The sequence below is a fragment of the Siniperca chuatsi genome, linkage group LG20 (genome assembly GCF_020085105.1).
Source record: "Siniperca chuatsi isolate FFG_IHB_CAS linkage group LG20, ASM2008510v1, whole genome shotgun sequence".
Lineage (NCBI taxonomy): Eukaryota > Metazoa > Chordata > Actinopteri > Centrarchiformes > Sinipercidae > Siniperca > Siniperca chuatsi.
Window position 1 is genome coordinate 8,869,613 of NC_058061.1, and position 20,657 is coordinate 8,890,269.

General features: G+C 40.0%; 1 protein-coding gene across 3 annotated transcripts in view; it reads left to right on the plus strand.

The window, feature by feature from the left end:
• Positions 1 to 20,657, plus strand: part of LOC122867507 (disintegrin and metalloproteinase domain-containing protein 12-like) — a 75,999-nt gene that overhangs the window by 26,409 nt on the left and 28,933 nt on the right. For 2 of the 3 annotated variants that reach the window (XR_006375939.1, XM_044178378.1), the window contains exons 4-6: positions 10,046 to 10,124; positions 14,437 to 14,513; positions 16,137 to 16,323. Coding sequence is in view for 2 of the 3 variants with exons in the window: in XM_044178378.1 (XP_044034313.1) it covers positions 10,046 to 10,124; positions 14,437 to 14,513; positions 16,137 to 16,323 (343 nt within the window). In the remaining variant the exon portion in view is untranslated. Of the gene's footprint in view, positions 1 to 6,785; positions 6,932 to 10,045; positions 10,125 to 14,436; positions 14,514 to 16,136; positions 16,324 to 20,657 lie in introns of those variants that run through there. The other variant, XM_044178379.1, reaches the window with a different exon arrangement.

The window sequence follows — 20,657 nt, forward strand, 5'->3', positions numbered from 1 at the left end:
ATCTATAAGCCATGAGCCTGCTGTGGAAACAGCACATGCAGCGATACCTGCATGTGTACAAGCACACACACATTCTCCCACACAGATGTGCATAAATCACGCTGAGTTACCAGCACATGCAGTGATTTCTGCACACAAGCAAGGAAACACTCTCTCTTTCCGTCTATCCCACACCCCCACACACAGACACACAACCAGAGCTCGTACTGAGGGAGATGAAGAGGCAGAGCAGAGGCACACTCTCTGCCACAGAGGAACAGAAGCCCTGGAGGCAGATAGGAGTAGAAAGCAGAATGAAGGATCTCCCCTCCAGTGATCCACAGCAACAAAGGCGATTTGAGAGACTGCTGCTTTGGCACCCACCATAATTTGTTTCAGATAACAATGTCACTGGCTCATGCCACAAAAAAAAAAGGAAACAAAGAATATTTACCTGGGACAAACTGCCAAGATTTTTCTGTTTTTATTTGTTTTCCTACAATTTATATTTAATTGTTGTCACTTGTTTAATTGTAAGCACAAGGCATATTTAAGCTTCATATTCCACTTGACCTGAAGTGGAGCATTTGAATTCACACTGTGCCGATCAACTGCCTTTTATTAGTCACATGTGAGTACTTTTCCCTTGCCTTTGGGGAATGTGATATCATAAGCAATAAAATGACTATTAATGTCTTCTTAGAAGAAATAAGAAAGGCTTGCCCTGTTGTAAACCATGAGTGAGCAGGTGATGATTAGCAGGGTGATTGTTCTCAAACACTGACAAACACTGTGGTGTCAGAGGGAACACATGAGAGCCAGATGTGACTTGATGTTACATGTCGACAAGTGACATCAGGCAGACAGTTATATGTAAAAACTCAAAGTTGCACTTTTCCTGTTATCCTGTTTGTAGTTATGCTTTTGTAACTCTTACATTATGCCCACATGTAGAGATAACTCATAAAACCAGACAACCAGTGAGAAGTTTTTTCTTATTTTGCCAAGTTTTCATTGTGCTTGTCAGACTGGAATGGTTGGACTATGTGTCACTCCGCACTGAACTGTGGTGCAGCAATAGACAAAATGTTGCCTTAATATGGTGAGGCAGCAGCATGTGTGCTTAACATGACACAGGATGCAATTGTGCTGAGGGACAGCAGAAAGAAATCAAGTCCTCATACCTTAATGACACGTTTGTCCATGCCTTCCAAAAATTACCCATGTGACCATTCCAGAAAAAAATCATGAGCATTTCCTGGTCTTCTCCCACTATGGCTGAAACATCATTATGTTAAGGCAACTGAAACTGCTTGGTTAAGATTGCGGTCATGGTTATCATCCACCATCCATTCTGCCCTAAGAGCTTTTGTGGTGGTATAACAGTTTTACACCACTTCCACCTTTTCTACTTAGAGAGTACTCTTGCAACCGTAAAGCCTGGTTTATGGTCGATGCAGTGTCCCTGGCGCAAGGGTCCACGGGCCAAAAAGTGATGTCATTGCGCCTTCCGCTTCGGGTCGCAAGCTGTCGCGGAGCTTGTTCGTACACCTCTGAATTTTTGTAACTAGGCGCCCAGGGCGTGCAGTGCGCTTTTCATTTCAACATGGACGCCAAAGCTGGCTGAGCAGGTTCGCCTCTACAAACACATCTACCACCCTTTTTTGAGAGACCACAGGGACAGCCAAATGACTCTCAGTTCATGGCGAGAGATCGCCAACACACTGGCAAAAGATAAGTCATTTTGTAGGAAAGTGTAGAAAAGTATGAGGGATCGCCATGTTGGATAATGACATTCTTCCAGTAACACTTGTTGACTTCTTGCTTATTCACAGGATATTTTGTTTGTATGCCCTCTGGCTTGTTGGAGAATACTGCAATGGACAGCGTGTTGAGCATCAACACCTCTGTGCATGCTTGCAGCTCTGCGGAGGCCCGCGCCACGGCGTCTCGCATGAGTATAAACAAAGCTTAAGAGCTCACTTGATGGGAAAGCATAAACATAGGTCTTTCTAAGCGTTTTAACAAATGACCAATGATGAGGACAGACTTTGGATCCACACAAGATGATTCTTGGAGATGTGAGGTTGCTATCAGCTCATCTCTGATTCCTCTCTGGGCTTTCTCTCTTTCTTGGTCCACTGATCACACTGTCTTACTTGATGTACATACGCAGCCTTATTAGCTGCGTTGTTGTAGTGAACAAGATCCAAATGTAAGGATGGCTGGCTTCATACTGTATGATATACAAGTCTATTTTATTTCAAAATACAGGGCAGCAGACCTTTTGGTTAGTGGACCATCTCGGGTGTACTTTTTGTACTTTCAGAAATTGAAACATTTAAATATTTAACTATATATAATCAATTTTTTTAATAGTAACTAACAGACTTGTGTATCAGTATAGTCTGCATCATTATCTTCGCACTTTATCAAAGATTAGTGTTGCATTTCTGTCCTAATTCCAATTATCTTATCCATTGTTGGGGTGGTATTCATCATCCCGTCTCTGTAATTGGGATCCTGTGGAGTCATCAATCACACAGACATTGCACAGAGATGACACTTTATTGATTTCACGGGGCATGCCTGGGCTTAACCAAATACATCTCTAGGTGACAGCCACTACAATAATTGCATGCCACTGCTACTAATGGCTATTCTGTTTGACCATCTCGCTGACCAATTAACCAGCCTGGGATGCCACACAGGTGTAAAGAATCATAATGAGGCTGTTATGATAAGGTGAAACCAGGACAAAGCCCAACCTGCTTTCTTGGTGTAAAATAACTATGAGAAGCTTTCATATTTGCACTTTCAATATGATTGGCTTTCTTGACACAAGCCAAAAACAACATTTTTTGTGTATTTGCTGCTGTTCTTAGAACTAAGGGCGTCACCGAGCTGCATGCTAGCTCTCTTCTGAACATGGCAGTTTATATAAATAAAGTCAAAACCATCTGCCTTGACTTTTTATTTTGCTATTTTTCCCACTTCCTCCCACCTCCTACAGCAGAAATCATTGGCTGGCATGCTCTAATGGCTCTGTTCATGACATGCTACGTGAAGACTGGGAGTTGCATTGAGCTCGGGGTAAGCAGGGGGAATTCTGCTTCTCTGCTCTACTTGGCACTGGCCTGCAACACTGCCTGATGTCAGACAGATCACAGCCAGGAAGACTGGCCCTCTTCCTTGCTCCTGGAAAAAAAATGTTACTAACACTGAGACAAGGTTTTTTGGCTTGGAGGGTTTGCACTTTTGTAGGTTTTCATACACATGATCCCACTTTTTCCACACGAAACTGGGTTCTTGCCACTTGCCACATAAAAGCGAAGGGACATTATTACTACCACATTGCCTCGCGAGTCTCTCCATTGAAATGTAATGTACTAATTGGAGCTCCTAGATTAGGTTTTATGAGAAACGTATTTCTTTGATGATGATTTCATCTGCTCTAAATGTTTATATTTACATCTGTTCTAAATAACTTTCTGTTACAGAGCAGGGCTTACAAGTGCTAGAGAGCTACTTGCTCTCCAGAGGCCTAATGCCTAGCTTCTCATTTATCATAGTTAACTCTAGGATTTGTCCAGAAGTTACTGATTAGGTTGTCTGAGTTTAATGAGACATATCGGAGCGTGTGACTGGGAAATCACTGCACATTGATCCAGCTTGTATTCCAACAATGGTAATGAAGGCTATAGTGTCAATGTACTGGTCATAGCAAGTCAATTAAGGATATTCACTTCATGTACTCCAAAAACAGGAAATTAATGTACTTTTTGAAGTGCTTCCATTATTGTCACAGAATGTGTAAGTGCTAACATTTTCTTTGCTCAATTATACTTACAGCCTGTTTGGATACCTTATCAAGAGAAGAGAGAGAGTCCTGGAGAGCAAGTCAAAAACCCATTTGTGACTACTAAAAAATACATTATTTTAAATTCTGCCAAATAGAACAGATCTATGCTGCCCACAGCATGGCTTTGACTCAACTATTGTGTAATTTTGCCCACGCTTCTGACTCCGTCTTAAAGCCACCTAACAACAGTTTTGTAGGGAACACTTTATTTCTCACAATAAAGTTTCTCTTTCTCCTCTTGGCCTTGTCACATAATCATTTCCGTGTTTTGTTGATTTGTTGATTTGATCAAAAGTGTCCCAAGCAGTCTCTCCCCTACTGAGAATGTGTTTATTATGGCCTGTGGATGACTTCGGCTCAGCTCTCGGTATGTCTGTATGCTTCTGTGTTCTGTTATTGCCATAATTACATTGCACGTTTTCAATACAAGACTACATGTACAATTGTGTGTCATAATAAATAGAAAACCAATGTTACATTAGCATATAAAAGCTGAAAAACATTCTTTCTCCAACATGATTGCCAGGTGGAATGTTTGACATTCAGGACTTTTCTTTCTAGGTCATATGCAGCACTCACCTACAAATGAGACCTCCCTTTTGCTGATGATGGATTAGGCACTAACGCCAATTCATCAAGCCTGTTGCAATTAATATATCTCATACACCACAACATTTACTTTACACGCATAAGAGCAGAGCAAACACTAACAATGAAGACCACATGTAAAATAATGATGGAATTCGTTGATAAATCACCAAAGAGATTAATTTTCTGAGTTTAACGTGGTCGTATTTTTTCAATTAGAACATTGACAGGGAATGTGTTTGAATGGTTTGCCGTGATTTATTTCTGTATGTGACTATATTCCATTTAGATAATACATTGCATAAATCGTGGTGTATTTCCTTAATCAAAGACAGCCAGAAGAGGCTGACAATGTTGAACAGAGATACAGCAGAAAAAAATATGATAATTTAATGCAGGAAGAACAGAAGTGGCATTTAGTAGATGGCATTCAGGATTATCTTGAAGTGACTTCATTGTCTTTCTGTCTGTGTTGTCAAATCTACTGACAGGCAAATCTGACTCTTTCCCCAATCTAATATATTTTCTTTCAAAAAGTTATTTAGTCTTTTTCAGCCTGGAGACAGCGTGACAAGATGTAAACAACTGTAATTATGGGTATTGTACCTGTCTTAACAGATGCAGAGAAGTTAACAAATAGTTATCTGTCAGAGTTTCAAGACAAGTTCATGCAGCAGTAGCACAAATCTCAGCAAAATTAACCTCCTGTTGTGTCACACTTGCAGTTTTTTTGTGGTTGTGGTGTCAGGCTGCCTACACTCAGGACAGGTTCTGTGACATTAACAGCCGGAACGTGGCATCTTCTCGTTGATTTGTGGTGCCTCTCTCCGATGCCAACTCCCTGTCTGTCAGATGGAGCCCTGCTGGAGGTTTGTCCCGTGGGTAATGCATTTTAAATAGGGGACGTGACCCCCATCCCCATCCTCTCCTTTGCTCTATGCCTCATTAACTTCCCACTGATTGATAAACAGTGAGCTGCTGCTGCTATGCGGAGCGGGTGGCTTGTGGAATTAGACACATGATGTAGTTGGCTGGTGGTTCATCGGCTGCGATGAGATGAACCCACAAGTGTTGTTGGCTGGGTGCATTGGAAGGTTTTGGGTTTCTGCACTTTGTTGACTCAGTGATGCAAATGATACTCCTGTACAGTGTTCCTCTGTATGTTTTCTTGCATGTGTGTAGTGCAGATTGCAACTGGTTTATTATGTTCTAGTCTATTAAAGTATAGATTCACAATTTTCAAGTCTGTCTTAAAACAATAGTCAGTTGCCCCTAACAACATTGGAACAGGCTGTGCTTGCTGCAATTATCCCTTCTTCTGTTCATACTGACCATTTCTAATGCACTTCAATGTAAGTGATGGGGGACAAAATCCACAGTCCTCATTTTGTATCAGACCTTTATCAGAAGTTTAAGGGGTGTCAGCCGTCAAAGTTAAACAAATAAAGTGGATATCTTCCAAAATGGCAAGCCTTATTATTACTAAAATTCCCTCTCTCTGTTCATCCTTCTACTGCGACCATTTGCATAATGCTTTCGTCACTCTGCACAATGGTTAACCGCCATTGCCAGGAAACAATCTTATCTTGGCACCCATTATGACATATGCTCTTAAGCTATGAACCATGTGAGTTAGCAGCCTAGGAATGCTAGTGTCAAGCCAAGTCAGTTACAATTCCAGTGGACTGCTAAGGTAGCCATATAGGTTACCAACCAAAGAATGGTAGTGGTCCATCTGTGACTAGACCAGTCATCTGTTTTGCCACCACTGGCCTCTCAGTCTTATTATTGGCACTTCTACTGCTTCATAGTATGCAGGAAATTGGTATACACTTACAAGTACAAGTAGCAAATAATTAAAGTTCCATTCTCTTCCTCTACCATCGCTGACAATGCAAGAATGCTGTTACGGCCACAACAAAGAAAAACATTTGGGTCAACCTTGTGACCAGCAACATATGAAGAGGACGCCATGCCCAAGGATTAGTTTGTAAAGCAAAATAAGTTTTTTACAAATAATGCCATGAAATAAGCAAAACTATAGGAGTATGGAGGCCTGGCCAAAAAGAACAAAAGAATAGAGGAAGTCTGGGCCAGCCACACAATGAACCATAGGACCCAGAGTTCTCCAACCTAACAAAACAGTGTATAACTAAACTATGAAATAAAGTCACGAAAATTGGACTACCAGACCTCCAGCCTCAAAGGAAATAAAAACTCCAAAACAAAGAGCAACAGAAAAAACAACTAGTACAATCAGATGGCTGCTTGGTCTGAGAGAGAGCCTTCCCTTTCCACAAGCCTCCCTTAAGTATGGGGGCAGCCACTAATCAGGATCAGAAACACCTGAGAGAGAGAAGTGAGGAGAAAAGAGGTAGAAAAACACAAGGGGGGAGTGCATAACAAATGCCAATAATGATATTATCATGATATATGCATGGACAGCCTATACTGCAATTTGCCTGGAACCAATCTCAGCCCACCTCATTCAGCTGGACTAAGGTATGGTTAATTGGTTTTAACTCGGGTTTGGAAAAAGCATTCGTATTGCCCAATTTGTAAGTGAACTAATCTTGGATTTGAACTAAACGGCTAGTGTGCAAGTGATGTGAAAGTGCTTAGTTGTCTTCATTTGGTCAAAAATACATTAAATGGAATAAATCTATGTCTAAATGCATTTGTGAGCAGGGTGTGTTTTGAAAACTCTCCTTCCTGGTGCATTCAACCAACATTTGAGAGAGTCAACTGAAAATGAATAGAAACCAAGGGCTACCTCGAAAGCAGGAAATGTGTTCTTGCTGTTAAACAGACTGGGGACATTAGCTAATATCTTTGCTGTAATCCATTAAGATTTGATCAGATACCCTACAGTGACTGAAAGTTAATCGGTTTCATTCTTGCAACAACTGTGTGTCCTCTCTCAGATTCCCTGAACAAGACACTAAACCCCGCCATGCTCATTCATTGAAAGTCACAAAAAAATGTAACATATGGATGACACATGGGTGTCTGCAATATGTTCTTTTATACCAGTGTTACAGACAAGCAGTGAGGCAGACACACATACATACACACACACACTCACCACACTGGATCGTCTGTTGTGGGCAGATGTTGAGGTTGTGTGTCCGACTGAGAGCGCAGACCTAATTAAGACTGAAGAAACACATCATTTTATTTGGCTCTCTCTACTCTTTGGCCTCGCTTTGATCCAATGATTATTACCAGCTCTTTGGCTATGCAGAGGAGTAGAGGGTGGGGAAGCATTGTGTCTCATGCTGACAGCTCCCAAACAAAATAACCCCCCTCCCTGGGTTGTTACATCTGACACTCCCAGCTGGGTTGTCAGTGGTGAGGTCAGTAAGAGAATCCAGCTGCCTGCTGAGGTTTGTTCCTCTGCTGTGGATTAGCACCAGCCAACCATCTGCCGGTGTCCTGTAGTGTAATACTGTACATGCACTCGCTGTACGTACAGTATAACATACAGTACAGTATACAGTGTCTGTGCCTTTATGTGTCCATAACTCATATCCTCGCTTGTACAAATCATGAATACAAATACACGTGCTCATACATGTGCTCATGCTGTGCTAATCAACCCATAGCTTTTTTTGATCTCAGCTCATTTGTTGATCTGTCTCTGCTGTTGATCTTCTTGCCCCCCTGCTGAGTGTCCTTCCTTCTGCCAGAGAAAGGAGCAGTGCTCAGTAACCTCTGTAGGTGACAAGAAGGGCAGCCATTATCGTAGTAGGGCTGTGATGGTAAAGAATTTGTCATTGCAGTGACAGGATGGCACAATCCAGCAGTCATGTGGTGTACTCATCCCCCCCCCATCAAAATGTACAAACTAAAATTTTGTAGCATAATCCACATCTATGCCATCCATCTTTATGTTCAGTGTGAACCGTCATAGTTTTTCCAAAACATAACAAAGTAGCGTATTTAGCAATTTGTTGTTGAAGGAGTTGACAATTGTGAGTGAGACAGCCGAAAATGCATTTCCTTTGGGGACAAAATACCGGTAGAGCTTGAAGGTTCATTCTTGACCATGGAAACAGCAGCTTGAGAGAGAAATACTTACCACAAGGTCCAACTTACTTGTTGTCTCCGGTCCCGTAACAACTAAACCATCTCCATGACAACACCAACACAGAGGCGCAGCTGTGGCTTAGTTTTAGAGCGGGTCGTCCACCAATCGGAAGGTTGGAGGTTCAATCCGAAGTGTCCTTGGGCAAGACACGGAAGCCCAAATTGCAAATTGTGCCTTCGCTGTGTGAATGATTAATTAGTTACTTTGTACTGATGAGCAGTTCTGCCATCAGTGTATGAATGTGTGTGAATGGGGTGAATGTGATATGTAGTGTGTGAAGCGCTTTGAGTGGTCGGAAGACTAGAAAGGCACTATACAAGTACAGTTCATTTACCATGACAATTTAGCAACGCATTTTCATATCATGTATCTCTCATATGTGGACCACATGGTTGATTAGTTCCATAGTTAATGATGTGGGTACAGCACGATTGTTTTCCAAAAATCAGGAACAGCACAGTAAAAAGTATCATTTACCTTGGTGATGGTGTTACTGACATGTTGGACCTCACTGTAGCTGTTTCTTGTTTTACCATTCCTCCCTGCAATATTTAAAACTTTACTGACAAAAAAATTATTAAAGGTCCATATCTTTATATACAGGAGACATATTTTTACACACCCAGGAGTAAGCACTTAATAACATCATGTTGACTAAGACTACAGGGAGCTGTTGCTTTACAGTAAAAGTCTTTCAGTGGTTGGCTAGTGAAAAGCTTGCAAATTGCGAAGCAGTGATAATAAAACTGAGATTGCTGTAATGGCGACAAGTGAGTTGGTCAAAATTAGAGAAAAAATGGAAGAAGGTGCCATATTACCAAGATTGCAGTAATCTTCCCAGCCCTACATGGTAGTGAACCCTGAATTTAGTCTGCTCTTTCATCAATTCTTACAGAAGTAGGAAGAAAGAGAGAGCAATGCAAAATCCTTCTGTTTGCCTGCAGCAGAGATTTGCCGTGCTGATTTATTGTGCTTTCTAGATATAAACTGTAAATGGATCACTCTGTAACCTCAGAGAGTCACTTTATAGTGTTATTGATTCCCGTCTGTAACTAAAAATGATTTCTTGACTGTTTTCCTGTCAACATAATCTCCCCATTCCCATTTTTATCGGATTATATATGTCCATCTGCTCAAGGCTTGCTATTGTCTGCAATGTGTAAGATAATTACTGTTCTACTGTATCACATGGAATGAGTTATGGATTGATAGTGAATGCTTCTTCATGGTGAATGCATGTGGTGTGAAAGTGGTTTAATAGAAAACGTCACAGCAGCCTTTTTTTTTTTATCCATTTTCTTCCTTGAAGCCCACAGCTGCTCAATGCAATTTAAGCTCCCCTAAAGCAGGGTTAAGTTTTAAATCACATCAGACTGTTTATCTTCCATGCAAGTCTGGCAGTGTTGGCTTAAGACATTGTGATTGATTTTTTTTTTATTTTATTGATTTTTCTTTTCTTTTTTTTTAGGATGAAGCCCCATCAGGTCACTTCTGAGTATTTGTTGTCTTTTGTTTGTCCTTTCTAGGGGGCTGTTTGCAAGTAACTATACAGAAACCCATTACCTGGAAGATGGCAGTGCGGTCACAGGCTCTCACAACTTCATGGTATGTTTTAAACAACCTTTTTTTTTCTGATTTTTTTCTGGGTTTTTTTTTTATTAAGGCTGACATAATAAACTTATGATCTTGAATCTGTGATGTTTTCTTTATCACCCACCCAGCAGCTCTTATGAGTGTTGGCCCTTTGTGGAACTCTTTTTTTCTTGTCGGCTTCTGCTTCATTGTGCTCCTATTAGGGTCAGTGAAGAAGTAAAGAAAAATTGATGTTGCAGTTAGACCCACTTTTAAACCACCTGGAATTAGGCTTGCGCATAAAGAAGTCTGTAAGTGAGTGGGCCCATTTTTGTTCCCTGCCAGCAGATTCATATTTGATGAAATAAAAGGTGGTCAGAGAACAGACTCAGTTTTAGGGAACAGCTCAAGTCTTTCATAATGTATAAACTTCAAACCATCCCAAAAAATTGTTTATGTGGGTCTGCAAGAAAATATTGAATTAATCAACAACAACAACAAGTGCACTTCAGAAGTCACAACTACTGTGAAATATTCAGCACCTATCATTACATTTTTGAGCCTTGTACTTGTTAAATTGAGATTGCACTTTTATTTAAAACATCTGTTAAGTTTGTCACTAACTCTGACTCCAAATCAAGGCAGATGTTGACATAGAGAAGTACATAGTTTTTGACCACAGCTCCAACAGAGTGTAGTGTCAGCATTTTTATTAAATAATTTGCATATGTTTCCTTGTTTTTGCAGTTTGAGTTTATAGTCATAAATTATACTCCCTAAATTGTATTTTTTCCCAACCATTCAAGTTTGGGATGTGGTGTTCTTCAAATTTTTTGTAATTTGCTTCAGTTTTGTGATAAATATTTCTCATCTTCATTAAGCTCAGTTGGATTTTCCCCAGCAAAATATGTTCTGCTTTCAAATACAATGGGTCCTTGAAAACATCTTCCATGGATCCATAAAAATCCTTCTATTGAAGGATATTTATTTTGAGGTTCAGAAACAGCAATACTGTTAGGAAAGTACATGTACAAAATACTGTAATGAATGAGTATGATGTTGCTGGACCACGTGGAACAGTTTCTACGCCTCAAAGCTTCCACCTGCTTGCTTGATTTCAGCTATTTGATCATCTGCAGTTTGTAAAGCAATTAAACGTCTAATTTTTGTTCAGATACCCAGAAAGCATAATAATCGACAGCCTGTGAGGTCTATGTACAAAATGCCTGGCCTACATATGCTGAAATTCACAAAAGAGGAGATTAATATAATTCAATAATGTCCAACCCACACAGTAAAATGAACAGGATTTTCCACTGTAGACTGCTGTGAGATCAGAGCTGGACCATCACTGGCTGGGCTCGGCCAGCTCACCAGAATTGCGGCCATTCCAAAGCATAAAGACAATGAAGGCATTGCAGAGGGTCAGCTCAGGGTAGATTCTGAGAGTCCACAACTTAGATAGCTAGCACATGGCATGAGTGGATGTTTAAATGGGTGGATAAATGGGTGTAGGAATGCAACTAACAGTTGTTTCCATTATTGAGATTTATTAATCATTAAGTCTATAAAATGTTTGAGAATAATGAAAAATCCCAATCACAATTTCCCAGAGCCCAAGATGATGCAATCATATTGCTTGTTTTGTTCGATCAACAGCCTAGAATATTCAGCAGCAAATCTTCACATTTGAGCAGCTCGAACCAATAAATGTGTGGCATTTTTGCCTCATGTTTGCATCAAATGACTTTTCTGTTAAGCACCTAGTTGATTAATTGACAAATAAACTTTGCACTAGATGGGTGGGTGGATTAAAGACTGAATGGATGGACCAAAGGGCTACTGCTAGTAACCTGTATCTACCTGCTCAGTGTCTTACCAGCTTGGAAACTAACAGATCTTTCAACCTCCATCCCTCCTCTCATTCCTCTCTCATGACCACAGCTCTTCATGGGAGGGTCTTTTTACTGGAAACGTCCAGATCTTTTGAGACTGATCTGTAGTTAATTTATTTGTCCTGCCGGCAGGGAGGAGACTGATATAGTGATCTGGGCAAGGGATCTAGAGGGTTCAGTTGTGTGTCACAGGCAAGGTACTGCTGGGAGTGACTTCAGTGTGAATCAAGCCTCCCTTGGTTCCCTCTGTCTGTTTTACGTCCTCTCCCTTTCTTACTAAATCTAAATCCGCATACAATACAATAAATGAGTGCCATGTGCTGTAACAAAAGCCATCTACTGGGAATATGAATCACTAGCATGGATATTTTAACTTGGAATAATGAATGCATAGTTATGATAAACAATGTATTGTTCACACCTGGGGTTGCCTCCCACAATAATCTGAGTATTAGTTATTAATCCGCCTTATTCCAGATATGAAGGCGTAAACACTTTCCTTTCTCATTTCTTTCTGCAGAAACTTTAGAAACAAAGTCTATTCATATCTTTTATATTGATGCATCACACTCATGATCTCATCAAAGAAACATGAGGTGGTAGCATTAACTCAGTGCACTAAATCCAGCCCTGCTTCTCCCCGTAACACTAAAATTTCATATTTCATGTAATGGGCTGCCCTTTCTTTGCACCTTTTTACCTCGCTATAATGGATAGTTCTTTTTCAGTATACCTCTAGGTAGAGATATGGAAAGTGGCCAGACAGGCGGAGGCTTTCAAGGCTTTGGGTCCACTTCTTGAATGTCATCTGAATAAGATATTGTTTTTTCTGTGGTAGGGTTGAGTTCCAATAGCTAAATCCATGTTTGTTTGTTTTTATCCATGTCTCCAAAAAAATTATGTTCATATGCCACAAAACTGTTTTTTGCATTTTGGAAGAAACATAAGTGATGTGTGGATTATGTTTACTGGTACCATTTCCCCCTGTCCAAACATAATTGTTTTTGGAGACAGGGTTTCCAGACCTGGTTCAAGGTTAGCAAAATTCTTGAATGTATAAACAAATCTCTTGTCAAATCTTTTATCTACGCTCTCATTAGCAAACAGCAAAGAATAAAACATTCAGGTATTTATATAACTAAATAAAGATGTAATATGTCTAACAAAACAGTAATATGTCTAACAGCAGAACAACCTTTAAAAAGAACACTGACATATTATCAATGTATAAAGTCATTGTGGCAAATGCATTAGCAAACAATTGCCTAATTACACATCCAGCAGAATTGGCAATTAGCATTCCTTTGGAGTCATGTTTCTGGCAATCCAATGAATGTAAGTCCATTAATCACCCTTCTTTTAGCTCTTTTTTGGACTGTTTGTTCTGCTGCTAAAGGCTCACCAGCTAGTCACTAGCCTTTTTGCTGAAAACAGCTGCTGTATTGCTGCTGCTATGGATGTAAAACTAAAAAGTGAAGTGAACAATGCTAAAACACACAAAGTTGAGTAATAATTCTCTCTGGTTTCATCACTATAAACGGCCCCTTTCACATTACATATAGTCATTTCATCCATTGTTAACATAAAAATATTAATTGGTGCAGCTTTAAATATTAAATTATTTATAACTTGTTACTCTAAATTACTGAAAACTAAACCTAAATTCATTTGGTGGGGATTCAGATTTAGATTCAATACTAGATCCAGGTTTTAGAAAATGCTGTTGGACCCCAACTTTATTTGTGGGGTAAGACTGAAAGACTCTATTTACCAATGCTGTTTTACCTAGCTCATGTCAGAAGTGAAGAAAATATTAATTGGATTATCTGTTTTATTGCAGAAGTACTGGGATGCAAGGATATCCTTTTAACACCAGAAACCCATTTAGGTGCTAAACATGCAAAATCAGCAGTCTTTAGGGGTTAGCCACCTTGAAGGAGGCCAGACATTGAAATTTACTGCCTGCACTCTATATTTAGAGTTAGTCAAAGAGGGGTGGAAAATTCACATTTCCTTGTTTTCCAGAACAGGGTGGCAGAAAGGGCCGTTGGTCATATCTCACCTGAGCGAGGCCGTCTAACTGTAGCAGAAGGGCTGCCAGACGTGGTTCAATAATCATGGGCTTAATTCACTTTCTTTACTCCGTGCTGCAGCTTGACAGGTGGTCCATGAAAGCGGGTACCTGGGAACGCAGCAGCAAGCAAAACTTGTGCTGGGTAATGTGTAACTCCGCACAGGTTTCAGCCATCATTAGCCTGTGGTGATGAGTGGGAATGGCTCCTGCTAACCCTGCAAAAGACTTTTTCCCCCAGAGTTAATTTGCTCATATTTCACAGTTATCAGCTGGGATTGGTGTTGTTGAACTGTGCTTAAACCTGTTTTGTTTCACACCAGTCCCATTCTTCCGGTCTTGAATTTTGAATACTGTCCTTTTGTTTGTGCTCCCTCAGGCAAACTGCTACTACCACGGTGAGGTGGAGGGTCATGTCAACTCGGACGTCAGCCTCAGTACCTGTGCTGGTGTTAAGTAAGTGTATCAGACACTCATTCTTTCATTTTTGTCATGACAGTACCACTGGTCTAATGCCTTTTTGTGATAAACTACAGAAGTAGCCAGAAATTAACTAATGTAGGGAGAATTAATTAATGCAGTTAACGCAATACTAAAGGTGTTTTCAAGTCTTTAGGGACAAGTTCAAGACAAGTCAAGTCTCATGTCATTCAAGACAAGTCCAAGTCTAGTCACAAGTCCATCCATCCATTAGCTATCCTTATCGCTTGTCCTTTGGGGTCACGGCGGGCGGGGGGCTGGAGCCAATCCTAGTGGGTGGAGTGGGCGAGAGGCAGGGTACAGGCAGGTCGCAAGTTAATCACAGGGCTGAACAAACTGAGCAGGCACTCACGAACAAACTCCTAGCACAGCCAAACTTACATGGAAGACCTACCGTACATGCCATAGTTGCGTGTGCATAGTTGAGTTTTTCCTGTGCAAGGAGTGATTATTACCAATATCTCTTGTGTTCACTTTTGGCTTTATCTCCAAATAAAGTGATCTGATAATGTGTCTAAACTGTTGGCTTGTCCTCTCTGATCAATTATTTTGGTGAGCACAATCAAAACCATTAAAATGGTCACCAAAACTACGAAAATCAGACACAGGTTGTAATAAATAGGAATTATCCTTTTAAGTCATAAGTCTCAAGTCTACAACTCTGAGGAATGGCATGTCAACCGAACTCAATAAACAATTAATTTTGCAACATTATTAAGATGAGATGACGCCCATACTGTTGAAAAGCAGTAAACTTGACATTTTGTAAGGCTTTAGACATATGAGGAGTTTCAGTGTTGGAAACTCTCTGTTTGCAGATGTCAAACAGGAGTAATGATTGCAGTAATATCATTGGAAACCATCAGGAATGTTTTCACAAACCAGCCAAAGGTCTACACCCTCTGCCGAGTGATTCGCCTGATTGTGAAGCTCTTGTTGTTGACCTGGGTTTTAATATATATTTATTTATTTATTTCAGTTATTCTGCAACCTGTCTGCACAACAAACTTTTTTGACAGAGAGCTACATATTGCTAGCGCACTGAGACAAATTGATCTTGGTTTGGGTTGGCAATGCTCAGGCTTTTGGGGGTTTAGTATGAGTTCATGTGGTTGTGAATATTGTGCAAGGTTTGTGAGAATCTCACAGTCTATCCAGACTCACTGCATGAGGATGTCACTTTAAATCACAGAGGCCACTGTTAAAACATGAGAAAAGTTAAGAGGAAACAATGGCCACATCAATGGAAAAACTAAGGGATACTACTACTCTTTAAGCAGAATGTCTACCACTTGATCATCAAGTGCTAATTCAAGTAGTAGCCACTATTATGACACAGCATTATATTGACTGATGAGCGCACTCATCACTAATGATGTATCATCTTTTCTGGTTATGTTAGGATGTCACACTTAAGTCAGGATCATTATTATTTCAGCCAAAACAAGTTTAACTTTCTAGTTTCTTCATTTGCTGCATATCTAAAATATTTCAGTGCAAGTACACTATTTGAATTCTGGAAAAAATAAATAGAATATGACATGGCATCTTGTCTAATCTCTGAGAGTTTTTTCCATGCACTTCTTCCTCTCTCTGCAGGGGTTTCATATCTCTTGAAGGCAAATCCTATGTACTGGAACCATCTGCTGATCACTCTGATGGGACTCACTGGATCTACACAGCTGAACACCTCAATTTTGCTCCTGGCACCTGTGGCCATGATTTCAACATATCCTATCCCACTGAATATGCAGACAGCGGTCCATTCAGGGCTTTCAGTACAAGGGTAAGGATTATTAAACTGTCAAACTGTAAACTGTTATTAAACATTTTATCTCCACCTACAAGTAAACTGTCTATACTGATGGTGTGATTTGATCTTCAAGGTTTCTTACTTCTTCTCTGTCTTTCTTTTAAAAAGTATTTTAGTCTTTCATTACTAGGTTGAGAGTAGAGAGATAACAGGAAACAAGGGGTGGGAAAGATGGGGAATGACATGCAACAAACGTCCCTGCCGGAGCTGAGGAAGTTGCGGCTCATGGACGGCACCTTAACCTCTAGGGCGCCCCCTGTCTTTCTTGTTTTAACAGATCGCCAAAAATTGCCCCTCCAGAAGAAAGTTTCTTCAGACACTTCTTAGGTATAACAAAGAGAAAAGGTATTTTAAAAGCCTTTACTGTAGTTAAGCAACTTCTGACCTCACTAGGTCTTCAACAGGTCAAATTAATCAAACCTGTTTCACTATAGACACTGGAAGTAAATCAATAAACCCTCTAACTCTAAACCCTTGAAATCAATCAATAAACCTTTTTTATGATCATTCTTCATAGTTTTATCTATTGATGGGACTGATGTTGATGATTTGATGTTAGCATTGTCATACTGATCATGTTAGCATGCTGAAATTAGCATTAAACTCAAAGCACTACTGTGCCAAAGTACAGCCTCATAGAGCAGCTAGCATGGCGGTAGACTCTTAGTCTTCTTAACATTTTGATATTGTGATAAGGTATGGGGTGGCATGGTGCTGCCAGTGTCGCCTCACAGCAAGTTTTAATCCACAGGCCGGCTGGCTGGAGTGTTTTTGTGTGGGGCTTGTATGGTTTTCCTGTGCCTGTGCAGCTTTCCTCCCACAGTCCAAAGACATGCAGGTTAGGTTAGTTGGAGAGTCCAATATCTCTATATATGTCTATATAGTGAACAGGTATAATCAATCAATCAATTTCAACTTCCTTGCTCAGACTTTTTTTTTTTTTTTAAAGACTCAAGAGCACCTTAAGCTTCCCTAGATTTCTTGCATTTGAAACAAATTGTGCCCTTTGTCTCTGCTTTTCTTTGTGTTTGACACTCAGATGTTTGAGTTGGTGTTTTAATCATACTGTGCTCTGAAAAGGATGTGAAGACAGAATTTCTTTATCAACCCAACAAAGTAAAACATGTCTCACTTGATGTTTCTTATTGTAGTCTGTATTTGGATTCAGACTTCACGGAATATAAAACATTGCTTACCTTAACTCTCTTTACAAAGATCATTTGCAATGTAGATATTAGTAAGTGGCCTGCTATGTATTTGAGAAGCTACTTCTTGTTGAATTATTCACTCATTCCTTCCATGTGATCTAATGGTGTCTATTAGTGATCTGGAGTGTATGTAGAGCAGGGGTTGATAAACGCCTGTGGAAAGTACATTGGCTGTTTAAGTGGCAACATTTGCTCTGAAAGCGAGATCAGACTTCAGGCGTGTACATCATGCCTTCAGCAGGACCCATCCATCCAGAATTAAACACATTGCTTTTTCAAAACCCCACCCTGTCCGACACCCTACACTCAGTCCTTTACTACACCACTGAGCAAAGGGATAAATCATAAGGGCCCTGGTCACAGGGAGTCTCTATCCTCAGAGGGAATAAGGCTTTAAAGATGAGTGCTGATAAGTGGAAAACACAGACTCCACTGATCTCTATCTGACTGCTGAAGGATGGCAGGAGTGGACGAACACAGCTGATTTATCAGGTCAATACAAAGCGACACAGAGATAGTGTGTAAAAGATGAAACAGATGTTCAAGGACCCAAAGGGAGGGTAGGCACACATATCATAATTGTGATGCAGCATAAATGTGAGGGACTTTCCATTTTTTTAAACTGGTTTTTATTTGTGCAATTGTTTAATAATTTCATTGAGGATATATTGAGATTGGGTGTGTTTTCGGGGAGCAGGCCAAACATATGGTTGTGCTGGCTAAAACATCCCGTCCTTTCACATTGTTCATTTTTATTTATTCATGCAGTAACAGGGTTTTTCTGATGTTTTACTGTACTGTTTGATTCCTGTTGATGATTATAGTGTTGGCTTCAATGGTAAGCATTGTCTTTAGTGTTAAGAGGGCTGCAAAGATTCAGCACAAGTGAAGATCCTGAAGTTCCTGACTGACAGAAACACAGAAGGAATAAAAAAACAAAAGAAGGCAAGAAAGGATCTATATTGATGATTTATACCATTGTGAAAAAATATCATTTGATTCTCCTGAATACGTGTTTTTTTTCTCCCATGTACTTTAATATTTTTTATCTGATCACAATATCCCCTTTCAGTTGTTTAAATACTACATCCCTACCCCTCCTAATACAGCAAGAGATATCAGAGTTAGAAGGCAAAACATCTCTACTAAGTGAAGATAGATGAGGTTTATAAGGGAGGTGGTCAAACATAGTAATCCCGACGGGTGATTAAAAAAGATGAGATAGTGAAGGATATTTTCAGAAATTGTCACTTGTAACCAGAGGAGAAAGAGATCTTGTTAGTGGCAAAGAGAAGGTACACCAGAAAGTGAGCATATAAAGTCTGATTTGCTGTACTTGGTGGCATCCAAGCAAGCTCACCTCAGCATGTTACACAGGGGCGATGAGGTGTGCTGCTGCTGCTTTGATAAGCTACGATGTGTCCTGCTTGAGGGCCTAAAGATAAAGAGGCGTGTTGGCAGAGTGCCCCCTGGATGATGAGAGTCAGATGTGGTAGAGAGAGATGATGGCAGAGAGATGACAAGAACTGCACATCAACAACATGAGTTCCTGCAAATCTCTATTGTCACAAGATGGAAATATGGTATGGTATGTTATGTTTTGTTCTTGTTTGCCATTTACGTGAAGTATTTCAAGATTTATTTTATACGCATCTACTGAATTGGATGCAGAAACCAATATTTTACATTTCCAGTGGTAGTTGCAGTTTTATAAAGACAATAAAAAATGTGTTGTAAAATATGTTGTAAATTCACACCTATAGCTCTAACTCATGGGAGTCATCTTTTCAAGAACAGGGATGCTCTTCACTGAGTTGATTGTTCATGTGTGTGTCTCCTCTCCAGTGACCTCCTAGAGACTTGGTTATCACCATAGGGTGCATTTAGAGCGCGTTTGCTCATCCTGGCTTATCTATGGAGGAGGCAGATAAGAGCAGAGAGGATCCAGGCTGCCAGGCCAGCAAGGATAAAGAGGCTCAGGTTGAAAGAGGGCCATAGTGTGAAGGCAGAACACTTAGCCAGCAGGATAGTATAGGATCTGCATGTGCGTGTGTGAGGGGAAGGACTAAACTTTTGTGCGTTATGTGTGCATGCACAGGTGAGACAGACCTTAGCTCGTCATGCGGTGAAAGTGGGTTGCTGCCCACACACAGCACGACAACTGTGTGGCAGTTGTTACATTTTCAAATGAATATTTTATTGTATATCATTTTTTAACAATTTTTTTTGTGTTATTTATTCACTTTTTTAGTCATGTTATTTTTAGCCATGCTAGCACCATAGTTCTTGAGATGGCAATGTCAGCCAGTCTACCCTTTTTGGTATCTGAAATATTAACTTCTAGAGGGACTGCCATGAAATGTTGTTCAGAGATTCATGGTCCCCAGAGGGTGAATATTTGATGATCCAATGACTTCTAGCGCCATCATCAGGTCAAAATCTTAATTTGCGAAATTGCAAAACTAATGGCATTCCAATCAGCCTCAGCTGTACTTTGTGTTTAGTGCTAAGTAACAAATGTTCACATGCTAACATGCTAAACTAAGATGCTAATCATGAAAAATAGTATACTTGCTTAGCATTAGCATATTAGCATTGCCATTGTGAACATGTTAGCATTTAGCTCATGCACTGCTGTGCCTAAGTACAGCCTCACAGAGCTGCTAGCATGGCTGTTGTTTCTATTATTTGTATGATTGTTTTTCATTTGACATGTGATACACATCTTCTAGGTTTCCAAGTCTTTGTGCCACATAGACTTCCTACCTGTTCAAAAGAGGCTGGACTGTGATAAATAGAAAACAAATATGATTTGAAAACTCTTAGTTTTAAGTGTGAACCAGTTTGCTTCTATTTGATTTTGGACATACCCTCACTAACCCATACTCCACTGTATACGTGTGCTGGTAGAGTCACTGGGAAGTTGTCACATAAATCAATACTTAGAATATCACATACTCTTTGAATTTTGGAAAGAAAAGCAGAGCATGCAAATGTTTTATACTGTGTACTGCAAACAAAAACAGTGATTTATTTATATAAAGTTAAAAAGCTGGTTAGGTGTTATTGTAGGTACGTGTGATCTTAGATGCTGTAATT